The sequence below is a fragment of the Sphaerodactylus townsendi genome, linkage group LG14 (genome assembly GCF_021028975.2).
Source record: "Sphaerodactylus townsendi isolate TG3544 linkage group LG14, MPM_Stown_v2.3, whole genome shotgun sequence".
Classification (NCBI taxonomy): domain Eukaryota; kingdom Metazoa; phylum Chordata; class Lepidosauria; order Squamata; family Sphaerodactylidae; genus Sphaerodactylus; species Sphaerodactylus townsendi.
The window spans coordinates 179,509-199,750 of NC_059438.1; the positions used below are offsets into that span (position 1 = coordinate 179,509).

Here is a 20,242-nt window from a genome sequence, read left to right on the forward strand (position 1 = left end):
AGCCACAAAAGATGACATACAAACCATCCCAAATTCTGATAAATGGGGAACACGACTAAGGTGCGCAGGTATTCCGGGAAGGAGAAGCACCAGTGAATTATCTGTTGGGGGTCCTGGCAAGAAGCGACAACCATCTTTCTATAAAGAGAGATCTTGGGGTTGAAGCAGAAAGATCAGACTGCAAAGATGTAATCTGGAGTGCTGAACTGAAGATGAATCCAGGCAAAAATGGAGGTACTGCGATGCCAGTCATATCCACTCCCAAATCTTAATTTTTCCCAAATGAAGTGGCTTTCATAAGCCTTCATGCAAATAAAAATAACATCAACTTTTCAGCACACCTTACCAAGACCTTTCACTTACATGAAAACTGCGTCCTTTTCGACCACTAAGGCAGGTGTGGTAAAGTGAAAGCTGTATGTTTTATGTACAATGTACTTATACAACAAGTCAAGGTTCTTTTCCTCCTTAACTGAAGTATAAATCAAGGCTGCACCATCTGTTTATTTGTTTTAAGGAAAGCTTCAAGAGCACAGGTTGAAAACAAACTGGAGTTCCCCTGTTAATGCTACTCGATTTTTAAGAAAAAGGAGTTTTCACAAATGCAACACGATGAAAGCATGGTGATGAGATGAGTCTAGTGTACCTCACTTTCACAATTAAATGCAGTATATCAATAACTAGAGAAAGGCAATTTAGAACAGGCATGGGGGTTGCAATAAAGACATAGATTGTGGTTCAAAAGCGAGATAGGAAACTTAAGATCAAAGAGGTTATGGTTTAAAAGCAATGTAGGAAGATTAAATAGCAGACTAATTCTCACACTAACACCAGTGGGGGGGGGAAGGATGTGAGTTCAAATTCCGCATTTATAATGAAGTTCACTGGGTGACTTAGGGCCAATCAATACTTCTCAGCCCAAGCTCTCTCACAGAATTGTGACAGTCATCAGAAAGCCACAGAAAGAATTGTTTGAGAGAGAAAAAATAACAGAAGCAGCAATTCCCTAAGCCATTTACAAAACTCGCTATGTAACATGCAGCCAGATCCTACAGACTTACTCTGATGCAAGTCTTACAACTTTCAGTGGGACTTCTTTTATGCACACCTGCACAGAAGTGCAGCCTCTGTTCCAAAATATGCACACCTGCACAGAAGTGCAGCCTCTGTTCCAAAATATGCAGTATGTGTGTGTATGTCCAGCCCAGGGAAATGTTGGACCTTGCTTTCTTCTTACATACACATTAAGCTACCAGCCAATGGAGAGTTGAACATACAGAAAGAAAGAAACAGCCAAGAGTTGCCAAAGACCAGTGAATGGACTGAAACCTGGGACGACATGCGGAGCTGAACAGAGAAGGTCATTCGGCTTCCTCACTTTTCAGCTCTGTCATCTTTCAAACAAGTGAAGGATACACTGTAAGCAGAATCTGCGAATGTGGGACTGAATAAAGTCAAACTGTTCTTCTCTGTAGTCATGTTCCTTTTCTAGTATGCTCATTGCATCACACTGCAAAAGAAGCACAAAAGAAACTTTTAGATTTCCCAGAAGCCTGATGCAAAGAGAGTGTGTAGAACACATAAAGGGGAGAGGAGTGCATAAAACCAATGTTCAAAGCCAGTCTTGTCTGAGGCCATTAATGAAAATATATATTCCATAAGCCACTCAGAGATGCCACAAAGCCACAGCCAGACAAGCAAGGGTATCTATTCCTAGAATGTCACACATTCACTTGAATTTCATGGACATCATATATACCTACACACGTCTGCTTTAATCGACACATCTGCACTTCAGAGCACAACAGTCTCACTTTCAGTTTTCGACTTTTTTAAAGAACATACAGTAGGAATCAAGATATATTACGATCTGAATTTTTTAGGAAATGCTTTTGTGAAAGTCAGATCAGGAATTGGCCAAAGGATTGTTTTTCAAACTCTTCCTGGACCTGCTTGTTAAAATCCAAAGGACTCCACACAAGCCTGAAGCATTAATATGTACTTTTTCCAATGGAGGATAGCAAAAAGTCTGAGTAGGCACGTTACAATCACAAGAAATCCATACAGACATTTGATTTGTCATTAAAAGTCAGGTAAGGTAAAACAAGAAATTAAGCAACCCATCTTTGGAAGTCAGAAAAAGAACAAAATAAACTCCTTCTGTTTTAAAAATTGAAACATTTACAGCTTTTATATACATTTATAATCAAAAAGTAGAGTGGAGGAAATAACTTTTTACAAGTTGCTTCTATGCCCACAACAATAACAATGTGCCATCAATTCAATTCAATTCAATTTAACCTTTAATGGCATATAAAATTGCATCAATTCATAAGACTCTCTGCAGATAGATTAATCCTGGGTTTAACCGAAGCAGAAATATTGGCACTGGATTATGCCACTTTGTACTGCAAGTAGAGGATTCCAGTTCTAAGCATCCCTTTGCATCTTAAAACTTAAAATTCTAACTGAGCAGGAAGAAATATTCTAGCCCCTCTCTTGCTTGCTGTACAGGTTTTCTACTTACAAGGAGTCTTTTATCACAGTGGGAGCATTCCAAAATGTGACCCTCCACTGTGCTATGATGTCATACCATTCATCCAGCCATCTTTGACCTCTGCCACTTCAATACAACCTCGTCTCCCTGGCACTTGTGGAGTGGGCTCTGGAATTTGTTTGGTCCAACAGCATCTAATACAGTGGTGGTGAACCTTTGGCACTCTAGATGTTATGGACTACAATTCCCATCAGCCCCTGCCAGCATGGCCAATTGGCAGGGGCTGATGGGAATTGTAGTCCATAACATCTGGAGTGCCAAAGGTTCGCCACCACGGATCTAATATATTCTTTGCAAAATTGGTAGAAAATACACCCTGCCCCTAACAGCTTACAATCTAAAATTCAACACAAGTGAGATCAATAGAAGGTTGGGAGAGAAAGCAGAGATCAGTAAGGGGAGAATGAAAGTTAATCTATGATCATACATTCTTAGACTTAGATGCAGGAGAGAACAGAAGCTTAAGGACTGCCAGTGATGGTACCCAGTATAGTAGTATCAAGACCTCCACATAAATCTGGAGTCCTGCCCCCTCCCAAGTAAAAAAAAAAGTACACTCCAGTGCACTAAACACACACAAACCGGTGATCAAGCTCACCTTTGTGCACACAACTATCACTGGAATTCCAAGGTTGTAGGTCAGGACATTGGCCCCAAGTGGTAAAGTAACATCTTCTTCATCTTGGCCAGACGGGCCTCTTCTCTGCGGCGATCCCTGATAGCCGTCCTCAGGCTCCACATACTCCTGAAACGCCTTCAAAACTAAGGAAGCAAAACAATGCAACAAAATTGCTTAGATTCACGAGCAAACCTTTCAGATCAGAGGACGAAAGATTGACGTCTAGAACTTAAAAGTTATGAGGGACAGGTTGCCGTAACAACCATTCACTTGGTTGCAAGGAGGGTTTTCTGAACACTTCCGCTGGACATCTCGTCTCTGCTAGACTTTACAAGCACTTTCATCTCACAAAAATAGCAATTCCCATTTCAAAGCAAGAGCCAAACAGAAGTGGCTTGCCATTGCCTGCCTCTGCATAGCAACTCCTGAAATGCTCTGGTGGTTTCCAATGCAAGGAACTAACCAAGGTCGGCCTCGCTTAGCTTCTGAGCTCTGGAAAACTGAGGCTATCCGGGTCAGGGCAAACTAAACACAGCTTCCCTTAAATATTCCATCCCCATGTCAAGCTTGGAGCCTTCAGGCAGAGGATCCAAAGGCAGAAGCAATAACCATGGGGAGACCACATGCTGGGAACTGCCCCATGTTGCTGTTTTCACCTTTCCGTGAGCCTTAAGACAGCCGAGTCTAACACAGAACAGAACAGGGTGAGCCGAATGGATATCTCATGACCATGCTCCTTGGAGCTATATTTACCCTCTTCTACAGGTGGTAACGTGTAGACTGCTGGGGAAGGCAATGGCAAATCACGCTGTCACCATAGATCTGCCTAGTAAACATCGTGATATGACGTCACCCCATCAGTCGGTACTGATCAAGTGCTTGATCTTTACCTTTTTTACCTTATAGCAGAAACTTACAGAACGCAGCTGAAAGCTTGCAGCAGACTACCTGAGGGCCAGGTCTCTACAAAATGTCCAGGGGCAGAGGACACATGTCCTGTAACAGGGCAGCAGACTGAGCCAAGGTTTGGTACACACCCCTGGCCTCCAGCTGGAAGACACACTAGAGCTCAGCAAGGGACAGAATGCAGACCAGAAGGCAAACTTTCCCTTCCACTTCTCCCAAGTGCCGGTTCAACCCTCTAGGGCAGAGGATGATGGGAACTGTAGTCCATAACATCTGGAGGGGCACGAGTTTGACACCTATGCTCTAGGCTTTTAACGAAGATGCCACATGACCCAACCTGAGAGAAGCTCGCAGAAATACTTCTGCCTCCCCTCTGATAGCCTCCCCTCCCTGACAAGAATCAGCAAAGAATACAGGCCTGGGCTTTATTCAGAGAATTTATTTGCTTCATTTCTAAGGCCTGCATTTATCCCAAAGACTCAAGGAAGATTACTAAACGTAAAACAAAGCAATCAGACAATACAAAGGACTTAATAAACAATGAAAGACTAAGATTACCAAATTGGAAACAATGCAAACAAACAAACAAAAACCAGCACAGGATGTGGCTGGTTTAAAGCAACCCAGAGCCCACCTAGATGTTGCCACCAAAGTTGTCTGCCTCTTACTACTGCAGACTGGTCTATTTAGCCAGGAAGAGTCCATAGTATACAGTCATCAAGCTTTCTGCTGAGTACCAAAGAGGTTCCTGTAAAAGGAACTAGAGCCTCAAGGGTGTTCTGAATATGCACCCAGATTACAAGGAACAGAATTTTACACCAAATCTTAAATAGGGCAGCTAGTGTCTGAACAAAGCACCCACTAGTATTTTCTGCACTGGAAACAGTATTGGAAACTAGTATTTAGCAGTAATCCTACAGCTTTCTCATCACCCCTCCCCAAACATCTGCTGCGGATTAATCAACGGTTTCTTGAGTTATCTCCCCATACTAACAGTGGCTGCAGCCTGAAGCTAAGGTTAATGAAACAAGGTTTGTTGTGAAGTCAGGAGTCTCCGAAGGGCTGTTCCCCCCCCCCCCCCCGTGAATAATTTCCCTGCTATATCAGCAGGTAGGGAAACGCAGAAGCCGTAAATTGCTGCATCCCTAAATTGCAGAAACTCTGTTCACGTTTACAAGGATGTTGCTGAAAGAAGTATCCTACAGACAACAAGATGCAGCCCCCTCCCCCCACCTCAAAGGGCTTCCTTCTCTTGCAGTAAACTTTTCTCCTGTTCGTCTAAGAAGCGGCTGGGGCTCATCCATCCAACAGCACCTTCTGTGGGGAAAAGCACAGCCTTTAGCGGGGCCTGCAACACTCTGCTCTCCTGGCATTTTTCATCCATTTACGCCACAGATCCCATTCTAGTACACGTACACGCGCACGCACGCACACGCACACACGCACCCTGAACACTGCAAGAAACGTTTCAACTCTGCAGATGCAAAAACAGGAACCTTATTTTCACCAAGCCCAGAGGCAGGCATTTAGCTTTCATTGCAGTAGACACCAGCTCATGGTTTCTCTCACGAGGCAAGTATGGAATGACGCAATTCCCCCCAACAGAAACAAGAAGAAAGGAAGCCTTCTTACCCACTGAATGGGACATTCTTTTTGTGGGTATGATAAAGCCACATGATATAACTCTGGAAGCCATCGAGTATTTAGCACTAGCTTTAAAATGAGCCCAGGGGTGCAGAGTTGATGCCCCAAGGTGTTCAAAGAAACAGGCAACCCTCGCCAGACTGGATTTCTTGACTGAGAGGGAAATGTCACAAGTCAAGGAGAGAAAGAAGGGATTTTTCCACTGCCCAAAAGCATTGCTTTTTCAGGGTGGCTGCAGCAGACAGCCAGTCAGCTTCCAGAGACAAGCACAGTCTTGCACAACAGAAGGGCGTGAAGATACGAGGAGTCTGAACAGGGGAAATGTGACTAGGTACTGCTGCCTCCTCAGCTGAATTACCATTGATTAATATGAACACATGAAGCTGCCTTATACTGAGTCAGGCCACTGGTCCATCAAAGCCAGCGCTGTCTCCTCAGAGTGGCAGCAGCTCTCGGGGATCTCACACAGAGATGTGTCACATCACCTGCTACCTGCTCCTTTCAAGTGGAGGTGCTGCTGAACCTGGGGCCTTCTGCATGCAAAGATGGCTCTTTTGCTAAGACACGATCTCGCCCCACGGATTTCCACCCCACACAAAGCCTGGAGAGGCAGTTTTATGCCAACGTGGATCAGCTTGTTGCATCAGTGCAGAAATATCTGTGGATTTTTCCCTCTTTCATTATTTAATGCGACAACTGACCGTGCCACTTTCTGAGAGACGGTATGTTGGAAGAACACCTACCGGCAAATGGCTTATGACTTTTAAGTTCTTCTGACGAACCCTTGCGTTTTGTCCTTGAAATTTATACTAGCTGTTGCAAAAGCGTTTCGTATTTAAATATATTACATCATCTGCCCTTGATTTCATCGCCTGCAGCCTTAGGTACCAAGACTGCCTATTTCCACTGACTATTCTTAAAGCAAGTAGTATGCCCATCATTCTGCAAGCCAGGATGCAGACTCACTGCTCACAAAGGAGATATCAGTTACTCAAAAATGCTGTCACTAATATCAGGTGCCTCTGAAAACCTGGCCCCACCTTCCTTCAGTTTCTCTGCAATGCCTGCCATTGTAGAAGGAGGAGTTGGATCTATATCCCCCCTTTCTCTCCTGTAAGGAGACTCAAAGGGGATTACAATCTCCTTTCCCTTCCCCCCCCACAACAAACACCCTGTGAGGTGGGTGCGGCTGAGAGAGCTCCAAAGAACTGTGACTAGCCCAAGGTCAAAAAATATATATAGTGAGTCAAAGACAGTACCTTGTTTAACCATTGACCATCAGCCAAGGATTTTATCAACAGTTTTTAAAAGCATCAGACATGGACATCCAACACCATTAGTGGATCTCTTACTCCATTACAGAGACTTGATATTATTTTATTTGGGATCCTCTGTGTATGTATTGTTCATTGTTTTATTGTTGTTGTTTATAATATGTTGTTGATTAAGAGTTGTGGTTCTGGTATATAAATGTTTAAATTATTTTCATTAAAATAGATTTGTATAGTTCGCACTAGAGTCAGACAGGTTCTTTTCCTTTCTTTAAATTAGCCCAAGGTCATCCAGCTGGCATGTGATGGACAGTGCACAAGCTAACCTGGTTTACCAGATAAGCCTCCACAGCTCAAGTGGCAGAGCAGGGAATCAAACCTGGTTCTCCAGATTAGAATGCACCTGCTCTTAACCACTAACCATGCTGGCTCTTGACAGAATACCTACGCTGCCTTCATCTGCCCCAAGTACACAACCGGATAAGGTGTTTCCCATGTTTGCTCAATTCAAACAACACTGTTATTTGTTTTCAGTGTAGCCTGAACTGTAACTCAAATGTATGTTACCTTGTGAATGAATGAATAAATATTTGTTGACAGTCAGTAACCAGATTGATATCAAAGGGATTTACATTCATAAATATTAATTTTAAAAACTACAAAACTATACTTTAAATTTAAAATTAGGATAAAAACCTTACTAATCAAATATCATACTGTTATCTAAGTATAGTCCTAATTATACATACAGATCAATTTAGTACCCATTTTTGCCGATTACAAACCATATTTATCAGTGTAAATTTTTAAAACAGAATTAAGTAGTTGAAAACTATTTTAAAAGTTTATTGCCTTGATTTGTATTGTATCATGGTTTGTATTCTGGTGATGGCTTTATTCTCTGCTCTTTTTATGCAGGAAAGACTAGCACACAAACATTTACCGTGTTTCCCCGAATATAAGATAGTGTCTTATATTAATTTTTGCTCCCAAAGATGTGCTATGTCTTATTTTCAGGGGATGTCTTATTTTTCCTGTGTTCTGTTCGTCGGGCATGCTTCCAAACAAAAACTTTGCTATGTCTTACTTTCAGGGGATGCCATATATTTCGCACTTCAGCAAAACCTCTACTATGTCTTATTTTTCGGGGATGTCTTATATTAGGGGAAACAGGGTAAGCAGCAAAGACTAGCACACAAACATATAAAGTCAAACATAACAAAGGGCTCACTCCAGCGAAGCATAAGGAGCACTGGGAAGCAAGTCATCATGTGCTCTAAAAGCATTTAGCACAGGGCACTGACAAACCATTTAAATGTTACATTATTAGAACAGAATAAATTAGCGCACTGCGTAATGTTAAAATCATCTCTCCCCCAGTTCAAAATGAGTGCTACATTCCAAAACCATGCAAAAGTAAGTACCTTCTGCCTGCACAAGGGGGACCTCCAAATTTTTCCCAATTCCCCAGTCCCCCCAACTTTCCGCTTCCCCGGCTGTAATGGACTTTGTTCCCCAATCTTCTGGAAAAAAAGCATTTTAGGGTCACTGGACCCTACAACAAAATAGCAGCAACCAAAAAAAAGCCTTCTTTTCATTGTGCTTTAACCAGGTTTCACATTTTTCCAGCCATGTAGGGCTAACAAATATTTTAACAAGCAAGCAAATAAATAAATATCATAATAAAGTTTTGCAGAGGTTCGAGAAATTGCAAGCACAATCATGGCATGTTACAGAACACAGACACTTTCTTCCCTGTGTGCAGAAGGGCAGCCTGCTTTAAAGCATGACAGCTGCTAGGGCAGTGATGGCGAACCTATGGCACGAGTGCCAGAGGTGGCACTCACAGCCCTCTTTGTGGGCACACACGCACAGAGTTCATCATGTGCGGGGGGCAGAAAATCACCCCCCACACACACACATCTAGGCTGGCCTGGGCCACTGGGCACTGTGCCCCACAGCGAGCAGGGAGGACTCGGCTGGCAGGCCTGGTGCCTGTGTTCCGGGTGGCTGATGCTCGAGGGGGAGCAGAGGAAGCGGAGTTGCTAGAGAGGCGCAGAGTGGTGCATGTGGGATTTGCTGGAGGCTAGAGCAGGCTGGCTCCTGCTTGAGTGGGTGGGGCAGAGGGGTGGGGTGGGGTGGAGGCACTGGAGCAGCACAGGGCAGAGCGGCAGGTGCACACAGGACTATAACCTCAGTATTCAGGTTAAATTGCTGTGTTGGCACTTTGCGATAAATAAGTGGGTTTTGGGTGCAATTTGGGCACTCGGTCTCAAAAAGGTTCGCCATCACTGTGCTAGGGTGTAGTGGTTAGTGTGTCAAACTAGGAACAGGGAGACTCCATGTTTGAATCTGCACTCTGCTATGGAAACTTGTGGGGTGACCTTGGGCCACTCACAAACTCTCTTCTAACCCATCTCACAGGGATGTAGAGAGAACAAAATGGGGACAGGGAGATCCATGTAAACCCCTCCAGGCCCCTACTGGAGAGAAAGGTGGGATGTAAACGAAGTAAATTAAATACACCAGGGCCAGGTGGTATTCTATCATGCATCAAAGGGAGACAGAACCTAAGCAAATGTCACCTCTCCCTCGTGTACATTGATACTATTTTGGTAATCCAATTTTCTGTTCAGAAATCTGGCAAAATAAGATTGGGATGGGGGGAAGAACATTGTAATATAAAGCTTACAAAATGTCCTAAATAGTGTTTTCTTAAGGATAAAGCTAAAGGAACAGCTTCTTAGATGCAATCAAGATATCCCAGAAATACATTTCATTTTCAAGGGCGTTTACAACTTGCCCAGCCTTGGTCTCAGGGTGGTTACCGAGAATGCCCTCAGAGAACCTAGTCTTGTGATACCAGCTGCACTGAAATGACTCATGTGGTCACAGTAGCAGGTCAGACAGCAAGGGACTGAGCGTGCACACATGGGTGAGCAGAATGAAGAGGATAATGTCTTCCATGTATAGACCACATTAAGACAGCTCTATCAGCAAACAATACGCAAATGAGCCTTTGGCAAAAAAGGACTGTCATGCACAAACTCTGTGATGGCTGGTCTTTTGCCCAGGATTTCCAAGATTCACTTAGCAAGGTCCGCTTCTGAAGACTTTTGCAAGCCAAGTAGCCATTAGACCAAGTCCTCAGACAGTTTTTAGGTGCTGCAATCAGGGGCTATTATTTTTAGTTCGAGAACAAATCTCTGATGACCTCCCGTGACCCACTGTTTCCTGATAAACGCAGCTTGGCTTAATCCTGGTTGGTAGACCAAAAACAAATGGAAGGTACGTAACAATTAACAACAGCTGGTGTCAAACCAAAACATTTTCAATTCCTTGAGACACCAAGAACTTCCAAAACTTCTTCTCACAGCAACCAAATTTAATCTCTCGTCAAATCTAAAAGAAGCCAGAGTGTCTTGCTCCCCGTATAAAGTTTCCTTGCCTTAGCCTAAACATGACTCTATGTACTTAAATTCTCAAGCCTCTTGCTGTAAAGGAGTAGATTCTGATTTTTTAAACACAGCTAAGATTCTCAGATTGCCAAATGCTGCATAAAGTGTCAGATTCCTCAAATCCCTTGCCCACAGAAGCACTTATTTCCTTAACTCATACACTACCTGTCTCCGCAATGGGGACCCAGAAGCCTACATTTTCCTCCTTGCCTCCATTTTATTCTCAAACAACCCTGTGAGATAGGTTAGGCTGAGAGGGTGTAACTGGTACGAAGTCACTGAACAAACTTCCATGTCAAAGTGGGGATTTGAAGTTGGGCGTTCCAAATCTAGTCCAACATTCCAACCACTACAACGTACCAACTCTATACCCCCAGCCATAACGTTAGTCTTAATAGGAACATTAATTCTGTTAACAGTGCAGACATGCTTGAGTTTGAAACGAAGATATCCTAGCCATGAGAGGCTATATAGCTGATCTGTTCATAGACAGAATATATGGAAATTTGTTGTCGTAATCATGTATTAAGGGAGCATATTATATTTTATTGTATTTCCTGAACAAACTGGTCTGCTTTATCAAGACTTACTTTTCCAATCTTCTCCATCCCTCCCAGGCACAATCACCTGCAGATTGCAAAGAGGGCTTCTGCTAGCAGCTGTCACAGAAAGCTGCACTCACACAACAATTTCAGCACCGCCTCACTTACATTTCTGTTCCATATCTCTCATCTCCTCAGGGGCAATTTTCAGCTTATCGATATGTTCCCGCATGACGCTGGCCCATTTTTGTAAAGACTCCATAATAGTCCACGGTCTCGACATGTCTGCCACGAAGATAACCACGGTCTCTTGCAACGATTCCGACGAAACGGCAAACTTTAAGAGTCCTTTGTGGTACAAGTCCCCGTCAAGAATCCAGACGTTACAGCGGGTCTGATCTGAAAAATCAAAGAGGAATATCTTCATGTTAGCGGGTTCCTTCCTACCTGCTTGCTACCTTCTTCCTTATATTCAGTGTTCAGCAAAACAAACATAATAATTTCTTTTGTTCCACACGGACTACAATTAATACTCATGGCTTTTAAACTCAGAACAATGTGAACACAATGCAAAGCAATAAAACATTCCAGCGGACATTACATCTGCAGGTAACATTTCAGCCTGATTTGATCCACAGAGATTAACAGAGATTTGAGAGCAAGAACGGAGCTCTCTTTCAACTGGGTGGGCCATGCATTCATCTTTTATTCAGACATAAGGGACAAGAAGTCTTCTTTATCAGAACAAACCATTATAATCCAGTGTGCTCCATGCTTTGGGGATGGGGGAAGAATCTCAGAGGGAAAAAACACGCCATGCTGGAAACTTATATGAATAAGTTATCTTACCACAAAAAAGAAGAAGAAGAAGAGTTGGATTTATATCCCCCCTTTCTCTCCTATAGGAGACTCAAAAGGGCTCACAAACTCCTTTCCTTCCCCACAACTGTGAGGAGGGTGCGGCTGAGAGCTCAGAAGAACTGTGACTAGCCCAAGGTCACCCAGCTGGCGTGTATTGGAGTGTACAGGCTAACCTGGATTCCCCAGATAAGCCTCCGCAGTTCAGGCGGCAGAGTGGGGAATCAAACCCGGTTCCTCCAGATTAGAATGCACCTGCTCTTAACCACTACGCCACTGCTGCAAAGAAGCATCAGCAAAAGCCATAAGAGAAACATTAAACTACTCTATTGTCACTAACACCCCTGTTTAAATCCCAGTCACTATTCCATCTCACCAGAATGCAGTGAGAAGATGACAGGGCATGGGAACCCTACAAATCTCACCTGAACACAAGGGGAGACAACTACAGGAGAACAATAGATGGGATATTTAGTGACATGAAGTTATCAAGGGAAACAAGAACAAGGGAAAGATGTCAGTCTACACTCTCTTGCAAACTGCATTCATGTGTTTGTACAAAGGAAACGGCCTGATCCAACTTTGTCTGGAATCCATACCAGGGTGCAAACCCCACTGAATGCAACTGGACCTACTTCCAGTTAAACCATGCACAGGTTCAGAAAGCAGAACATATACATAAGAGCCGGTGCAATCAAAATTCAACCCCCTATTGGTCCATACATTTCATTAACTTGGGTCAGCCAGGTGCTTAGCATGACCCTCCTTTAACGGGAACTAAACAGAAAGATGCAATCCTCATATGAGTTGCTTGAAGAAAAGGCAGCATAAAAACCAGACAGACTTCAGCAGCATCAAAGAAACTGGCCAGGAAGGCCTCCTGAATTGCGACAAACGTCATGCAGAAAAAGGGAAATTCTTTACCATCTCGGTCCTCATCGTGAACATTCAGGTACAGGTATTCCAGGCCTCGTCCTTTCTTGCCGTGTTCTGCTCCTTGTATTTTAGTCATTAGTGTTGTTTTGCCCGAACCATCATCACCTGCCAATAAGTTTGCAAGGCAAAATAATAATAACAACAACAACAACAACAACAACAACAACAACAACAACAACAAGTGTCCGACGTGTGATGTAATACAAAATCCAGCATATTGATCTTGTTTGCTGTGTATAACTGTTTTTGTATAATAATAATAATAATAATAATAATAATAATAATAATAATAATAATAATAATAATAATAATAATAATAATAATAATAATAATGCTGACCTCTGACCTGAAATTGCCCCAACTATGAACTGAGAATTTAAGGGACCTTCTGCAGATGCTAGAGAAGCATCTCATTTGTTCTGTCATTTTTAAAGGGCAGCAAAAACAAAGCAGAAGCCTCATTATAAATATCTCTGAGTCACAGTTTTCAACGTCACAACTGACATTACTCAGCTACAAAATAAAACTAATCTTTCATGTCACTCCACAAAAAGACATTCATGTCAGCTTTAAATAAGACACTATTTCAACCTACTTTTTCAAACATCTTCAGAGCAAATTACTTTATGGAAATAAACTAGGTTTAAGGTACAGGTTATCAAAACACAAGTCTGGCTAGCAGGATATTATGCTTCTAGCAACTAAACTGGGTTTTTCTCCTTTTATCTCTTAAAAGCTTTCCTTTTTAAAAACAACCCCCAAATCTTAGCATTCCTACAAAACCAAACAGCTCACTAACACTTACCAAAAACAAGAATATTTTTCCCAGAGGGTAATTTAGATCTCGACCGAGTAGAAACTTCACTTAGTATTGAATGCCTGCATGAAAACAAAATTTCTTATTAACTCAACTAAGACATTAAGTGCAATGAAGGCGAAACAAAGCGAGATTAAAATGTTCCTCTGTGCCAAAGGAATTTACATACAGCTGTTTGAGCAAAACTTGACTTTAAGCGGAGTTTAGCTTTTTGACATTTCAGTGAAATAGCCTGCTAAAAATAATCTGGCTTGCATCCAAATATGACGGTGTTAATGCCGACACTCGAGTTGAAATCAGATGGAACACAGCATTTTAATGTACAAGGACAGACTATTAACAGTGCAATCGTGACTGACAACCAATTAGGAGGCAGAATGGCCCCGCACTGGGGTAAATGCCACTAACTGAAGTATAAGGGGCATTTACACTGGTGCTGGTGAGCCACATGGCAGCATGACACCTGGGAGCCAGCACAGGAGCAGTTCTCCTCTTGCGCAGGATTTCATGCTGGTGCCAAAGGGGGTGTTCCCAGGAGCAGGGCTGGCTTTAGTCACCTTCCTGAGGAGTTTAGCCTGGGAACGCCAACATGAATTTATGCCCATGGAGCTACAGACATCACTTTCATGGGGGAAGGGGCAAAGTTGCTGTCGAATTGCTGCCTTTTAGGAGGTGGCACAGTGTTGCTATGGCTGTGCCATCCCTGGAACAACTGCTCCCCTCCCCACCCCTAAATTACACTACCTGACTATTAAGATCATAGGTCCCATTATAATAACTTGACTGACAAGTCATCACAGGTGCAAGGAGAGCTGAGGACACACCCATTCATACACCGTAGCAGGATCTACCACTGACCCCACCCTCTTATACTTCAATTTTATGCCCTGTAACCATCTGTGACTCAGCTGTCAAGCTCTGAATATATATGACTCTCCTAACCAAACAAGAATAATATTTACTTATAACTTCGTGAAGTTACACCATTTTGCCCAACACCTACAGCTCCTTCTGCAGTCTTAGGCATTCAAGTCTTCAAGGCAAGTCATGTTGCCCAGCGTCTCTGAATTCCCACAGAGAGCTATGTAGACATCTATTGATTTCACTGCCCTCCCTACCTTCTGCTTTTCTAAAGTAGAAGCAATTCCATGGTGCAAAAGGCAGGAGAGCTATATAGAATCATAGAGCTGGAAAAGACCCCAAGGGCCATCAAGTACAATCCCCTGCAATGCAGGAACACATAATCAAAGAACTCCTGACAGATGGCCATCCAGCCTCTCTTTAAAAACCTCCAAAGACGAAAACTCCACCACACTCCGAGTTAGTGCATTCCACTGTCGAACAGCCCTTACTGTCAGGAAGTTTTTCCTGAAGTTTAGGTGGAATCTCTTTTCCTTCACCTTGAACCCATTACTCCTGGTCCTAGTCTCTGGAGCCGCAGAAAACAAGCTTGCTCCCTCACCAACATGACATCCCTTCAAATATCTAAGCATAGTTATCATGTCCCTCCTTAACCTTCGTTTCTACTGACTAAATATCCCCAGCTCCCGAAATCTCTCCTCGTAGGGCATGGACTCCAGATCTTTCACCATTTTGGCTGCCCTCCTCTGGACTCGTTCCAGCTTGTCAATGATATTCATGATATGAAGGTCCCAACTGAGATAACAAAAGTTAACTGCAATCAAATCTGTTTTTACAGCAAATGCTCACTGTGCAAATGGTTAAAAATTGCATGAACTACAATACTGGAAACTTAAATCAGTGCACCTTCCTCTCGCATTCCTATGGTTAGGAGTGTCATCATGGCTGGAACAGTGCCAGAGTGTTGGAGTGTTGCAATTTAAAAAAAAAACCTGTCAGAAGCTTTAATTAGGTGTATTTTAAAAGTTTATGCAGCACTGCAATGACATTGTATCATAAGGAAGGTTTTTTTGGAAACCTGATCCTCCATGAAATTCTGCTGCTGTGAGGAAAGATGAGATTCTTCTGCCTTATTTTGCTGAAATGGCACTAGCACGCTTTTAAAGCTATTAGCCTGTTGTCCCGACAGGCATTTAGCCTAATGCTGAAAAGTAAGTTACTGGAAACCAAGAAATAAATTCTTTAAAATCCAGAATTTGATTTGCAACTTCCCATTGTACCACCTTGGTAAATGGGGGAAACCTATATGTTTGAACATGTTTTTTTTAAGTCTTCAAGAAAAACAACAATATCCACCCATTTTGAGGATTTTCAGTTTGTTCACATGTTTTTAGGCATATTGCACAGGAGCAACCAAATTTTAGCTAGAATACCAACACAGGCATTTCTGTGTAACAGATGCTTCAATCCCTAACGATTTAAAGACCATGCTTCCTCCTCATTTAATTCCTGGATGCTTTTGACTCAAATGCTGGGCATTCTAGAACACAGAAATTGCACTGAAAGATCCAATATCAGGTCACATGGCCAAATTCTGACACAATGCATCTACGGTAACCACACCAGCATCAAGCCAGAAGCAGGGAAGTTATGATTTGCTACAATGATTTAGGATCCACAGGCACACAAAAACAAAAAAACACCAGTTAGAATGAATATCCAAAGAATATGTGCTTTTATTGGTCAGATATATCCTTTCCCAGAAGGCCATCAGGGGAATCATAATGCCACCAGGCCCATAACAGTAAAAACTGTCCCAGAGATAACCAAGACAGAGGCAGTGTCTTCAGGTCCCACCCACCCCCCACTCCCCGAGGAGGCAATGCCAAATAGGAAAAAGCACCGGTATTGGCTTTCTGTACATACAAGCTTCCCCCCCGCCCCCAACACACAACACAGATGGATGTGAGCGTGTTTGATCCTGGAAGCACCCTTCTGTACCTCACTCTATAATTATTGCAAAAAACAATTATGCAGTCTTACGGCTCACAACAGAAGTTTAACCTCTGGCACAAACATTATTTATGTGACAAGAACTGCAAAGAAGAGCACCAAAGCGGTATCACAAGCAGGGGAGAAATTGTTGTGGTGCAAGGTTAAGGTCAGTTCCCTGCACCCTGCAACTTCATCCCATCTCATGATGCAAGGAATAGGAACCCAGAACAGGTCAGGTGCAAGGAATGCTCCACCAAAGAAAACCCTGAACCTTCATCAGTTTAAAGCACATTTCAACTTAACATGCTAATCTCGCTTTTACAATGGGATGAAGCTTCTCAGATGTATTCACACCAGAACTCCATTTCTGACGATGGCAGACTTCTCACAGTCAAGAGAGAGGATAAGGGCAGATGCCTCAGATTTCAAACAGGCATACAATTGCTGGGCAGGATAGAAACAACAAAGAATGTGCCTGCAGCTGAACATTTGCTTGAATAGAGAAGCATGACCAGAGGAAATGCTATTGAACATTTTGACAGTCAAAACAACCACAAACATCTTATTCTACCTTCCTACACCCCCATCCAATGAAACCCTGAGGCACTCACAATTTCCTGCTGGGAACCCTATTTTTTGCTCCCAGCATCTACCGTAGAAATCACATACAATCTCGTAGGAAGCTGCCTTCTACCAGGTCAAGACTACCGTAGTTGATGTTAACTACTCTGACTGGCAGCAGCTTCCCTGGGTTTCAATAACGGCCTTAGTAAGGGTCTTCCCCATGGCCCATGGTGGGTTTTCCAGGCTATCTTGCTCAGCATTGCTACCTCATCATTTTAACTGGAGACTGAATGAGGAGATCCTGCATGCAAAGTGGATGCTCTACTACTCGGCCTTTCATATACACAGAAAGCTGTCTTCTATGAGACCAACCACATGCATATCAAGACCAGTACTGCCTGACTCACTGGCAGTGCCTCTCAAGCGAGGGTCTTTCACAACATGTACACGGATCCTTATAAATGAAGATGTCAGGGATTGTTCCTGGGACCTTCTCCAAACAAAGCAAATGCTTTATTCTGCATCCATGGGACTATCATATGCTGAGTCAGCCCATCAGCCTATTAAGGTCCTACTGCCTACATAAACTGCCAGTGGCTGTTCAAGATCTCATGCACAGTTCTTTCACACATCACCTGCTATCAACTCTAGGACCTCCAGCATGCAAAGCAGGCATTCTACCACCGAACGACACACCCCTTCTTGCAGTTCATTTAAAAACCTGCAGCTGCTGCAGAGATCAAGGTTATGTATTTAGTATTTATTCTGCATTCTTCATTACCACTCAAACAGGCCCAGAGTAGTGTATATTGTTCTCCCTTCATTTTATCCTAACAATCCGGTGCAGGAGTTTGATAGGGAAAGCGGAAACGGCTGCCAGTTTCACAATGTGGGGATTTAAACCGGGGTCGTCCAGATCCCACTCCAACATTACAGGAGCAATCCTAAGTAGAGCGACTCAGACGAAAGTTCCTTTTGTTCTCCTCCCCACCACCCATGAAACTCCCAGGAACGTGTCCTCTGGACTGCAGCCTCCAGCATCACCGGCTGTCAAATCAGACCACCGCATCTTGAGGATAAAGAGCCCTGGAGAAGAGAGGAGACTGGAATGTGACACCCAGGGACCCAATTAGGGGGGACCCCACTAATGTCTCAATGAAAGGGGAGGAGAGAAAAGGGATGCTCATTCTTGGGCAGGCCGGATCGCTTCCCTATGCGGCTCCCTGCCTTCGGTACCCGCAGGATGCGCCTCTCGCACATGCAACGCGGGCATCCCTGCAAGAAGGGGAGCAAAGGGGAGGCCATCTCTCTCAGGTTCCATCACTATACCAGAAGCTCTTCCTAAGGCTGCCGAGCCTGAATCCCCATCCCCGGCAAGGGTTGTGCAGGAGGCCACGGGATCGTCTCTTCTTCTGTTCTCCTCCCTCCACTTTCCAACAATGGCTGGTCCCACCGCCCCTCTCCGGAGACAGCGAAGCCAAGGCTCCGTCTCCGCACCAGGGCCCAGCGCCCTTCCTCACCAGAGGCTCTGGCCTTCCTCCTCCTCGCTGGGGAACTCGCCCGGGACGGGCGCGTCCGGCCCCATCAGCTTCTTCTCCGCCAGCACCGGCGCCATCTTGCCAACAGCAGCCGCCACAAAGAGTGACCTCATCCGCCCAGGCCCCGCCAAAAGGACCCCGCCTTTCCCCACCGGCTCGGCCGAGGACCTCGCGCGCCGTCGGCGCTGCCGGGTCGCAGCTCCACCCGGGAACTCTTCTGCTCCCTCCAAGACCCAGCCGCCTCCTCTTGCCCAACCCAGAGGCCCTTTTGGTCGCAATCCTGTAGCACTTCACAGAGGAAATTCAGCCCTACAGGAAGATGAATCGTTCTTTGCAATCAGGCGGTGTCGCGGGCACCTAAAGGCAGCCGGCTCCCTGGTGTAGGCGATGAGTTCAAGGTTTTCAGGGCCGCCGCCCAGGATTTGTGCTGAACGGGACCTCTAGTGGCGAGAGCGAGCATTGCAGGTCCTTATGGGCGATTCAGGTATTGGGAAGCGAGAGGCGGCGCGATTGAAGTAGAGCCGCAGGACCAGTTTGTTGCTTTACTCACAAATGGAGAAGCGACGCGAACAAAAGGGCCTGCACAAGCGATATCGTGGGAAAAGCAGCGCTCAGCAGGGTTGAGAAACACAATAGGCAAAGCTACTTTTTTTCTCCACGGGCGCCACTGCATTGAGAGAAGGGCCTGAGAGTGCTTTGGCAGCAACGCATGCAATCCCGCGCAGAAACCTGAGACTGAAGGGACTCTGCATAGGGTTGCACTTGCATAGGGCCCAGGGAATTCTGCCTGACAGCCACGTGGTTGTAGGATGACAGCGCAATATGCAGAGAGGGCACATTTCCGCCTCCTAGATGAGATCTTAGCACCTCCCTAGTATCCCCTCGGTACCGCCCACTTTGAGAACCACTGATATAGATGGTCTTTGCACCACAAAGACCTGTCCACCCAACCCACTCTGACCAAGTAATAATTGTCAGTCATATGTTAACTTTCTGTCCAGCTGCGTCAGCCCATAGGGAGCTGAGTGTACAGTAAATGCTAATGCCCTGTGTAGGAATTAGCCCACTTTGGCACACCCCTAAACTATGGCAGTCCTAAAGGATGATCAAGCAGCCAGGAGGCATCCAATTATCTCCATATGGCTAGAGGCGAATCGGCCAGTAACAATCTGAGAAGACTGCATATATTCTCTCTAATTTATGGATAAATGTTCTAGAACTAGTATGTGAGGACTGTGGTTTAGCTTTGGTGACTTCCATTAGTATACATAAAATGAAATCATTTCAGAGGGTAGTAGAAGAGCAAGATTCATATCTTGTCAAAGACTGACAAGACTTTCTGGGTAACTGCTCTTGAGAGTCAAAGCCATCTGATGAAATCCAGCTCCCATAAATTGGAATGGAACGAATGCCCTACAGCCCAATCTGGGAGGGGGGCTGAATCTGCCTATGGAGGCAGTGGAGGGGGGGGCAGGGCGCCAGATTTGCCCTCCGTGGGGCATTTACCCCAGCAGAGAGGCAAATCTGCCAGACAGTGGCCACGGCAGCTTTCCACAGTTGACGATTTTCCACACTTGGTGCTTCTGCACCTCCACCAGTGTGGCGGGGGCTTGGCCAGGGGTGGCTTCCACCCAGCCTTTGGCCACTGAAACGTCGGTGCGGGGGGTGGGGGTGGG

At 44.5% G+C, this 20,242-nt stretch overlaps 1 protein-coding gene across 1 annotated transcript in view; it reads right to left on the reverse strand.

Annotated features, from left to right (window-relative positions):
• The window catches only part of DYNC1LI2 (dynein cytoplasmic 1 light intermediate chain 2), a 28,536-nt gene extending 9,849 nt beyond the window's left edge, over window positions 1–18,687 (reverse strand). The window contains exons 1-7 of the mRNA XM_048515679.1: window positions 18,549–18,687; window positions 13,597–13,670; window positions 12,780–12,896; window positions 11,166–11,396; window positions 3,156–3,319; window positions 1,417–1,510; window positions 364–499 (exon numbers count right to left, since the gene is read on the reverse strand). Coding sequence (XP_048371636.1) covers window positions 364–499; window positions 1,417–1,510; window positions 3,156–3,319; window positions 11,166–11,396; window positions 12,780–12,896; window positions 13,597–13,670; window positions 18,549–18,679 — 947 coding nt within the window. The 5' untranslated portion in view covers window positions 18,680–18,687. The remainder of the gene's footprint in view (window positions 1–363; window positions 500–1,416; window positions 1,511–3,155; window positions 3,320–11,165; window positions 11,397–12,779; window positions 12,897–13,596; window positions 13,671–18,548) is intronic.
• Between the last annotated feature and the right edge of the window lie 1,555 nt (window positions 18,688–20,242).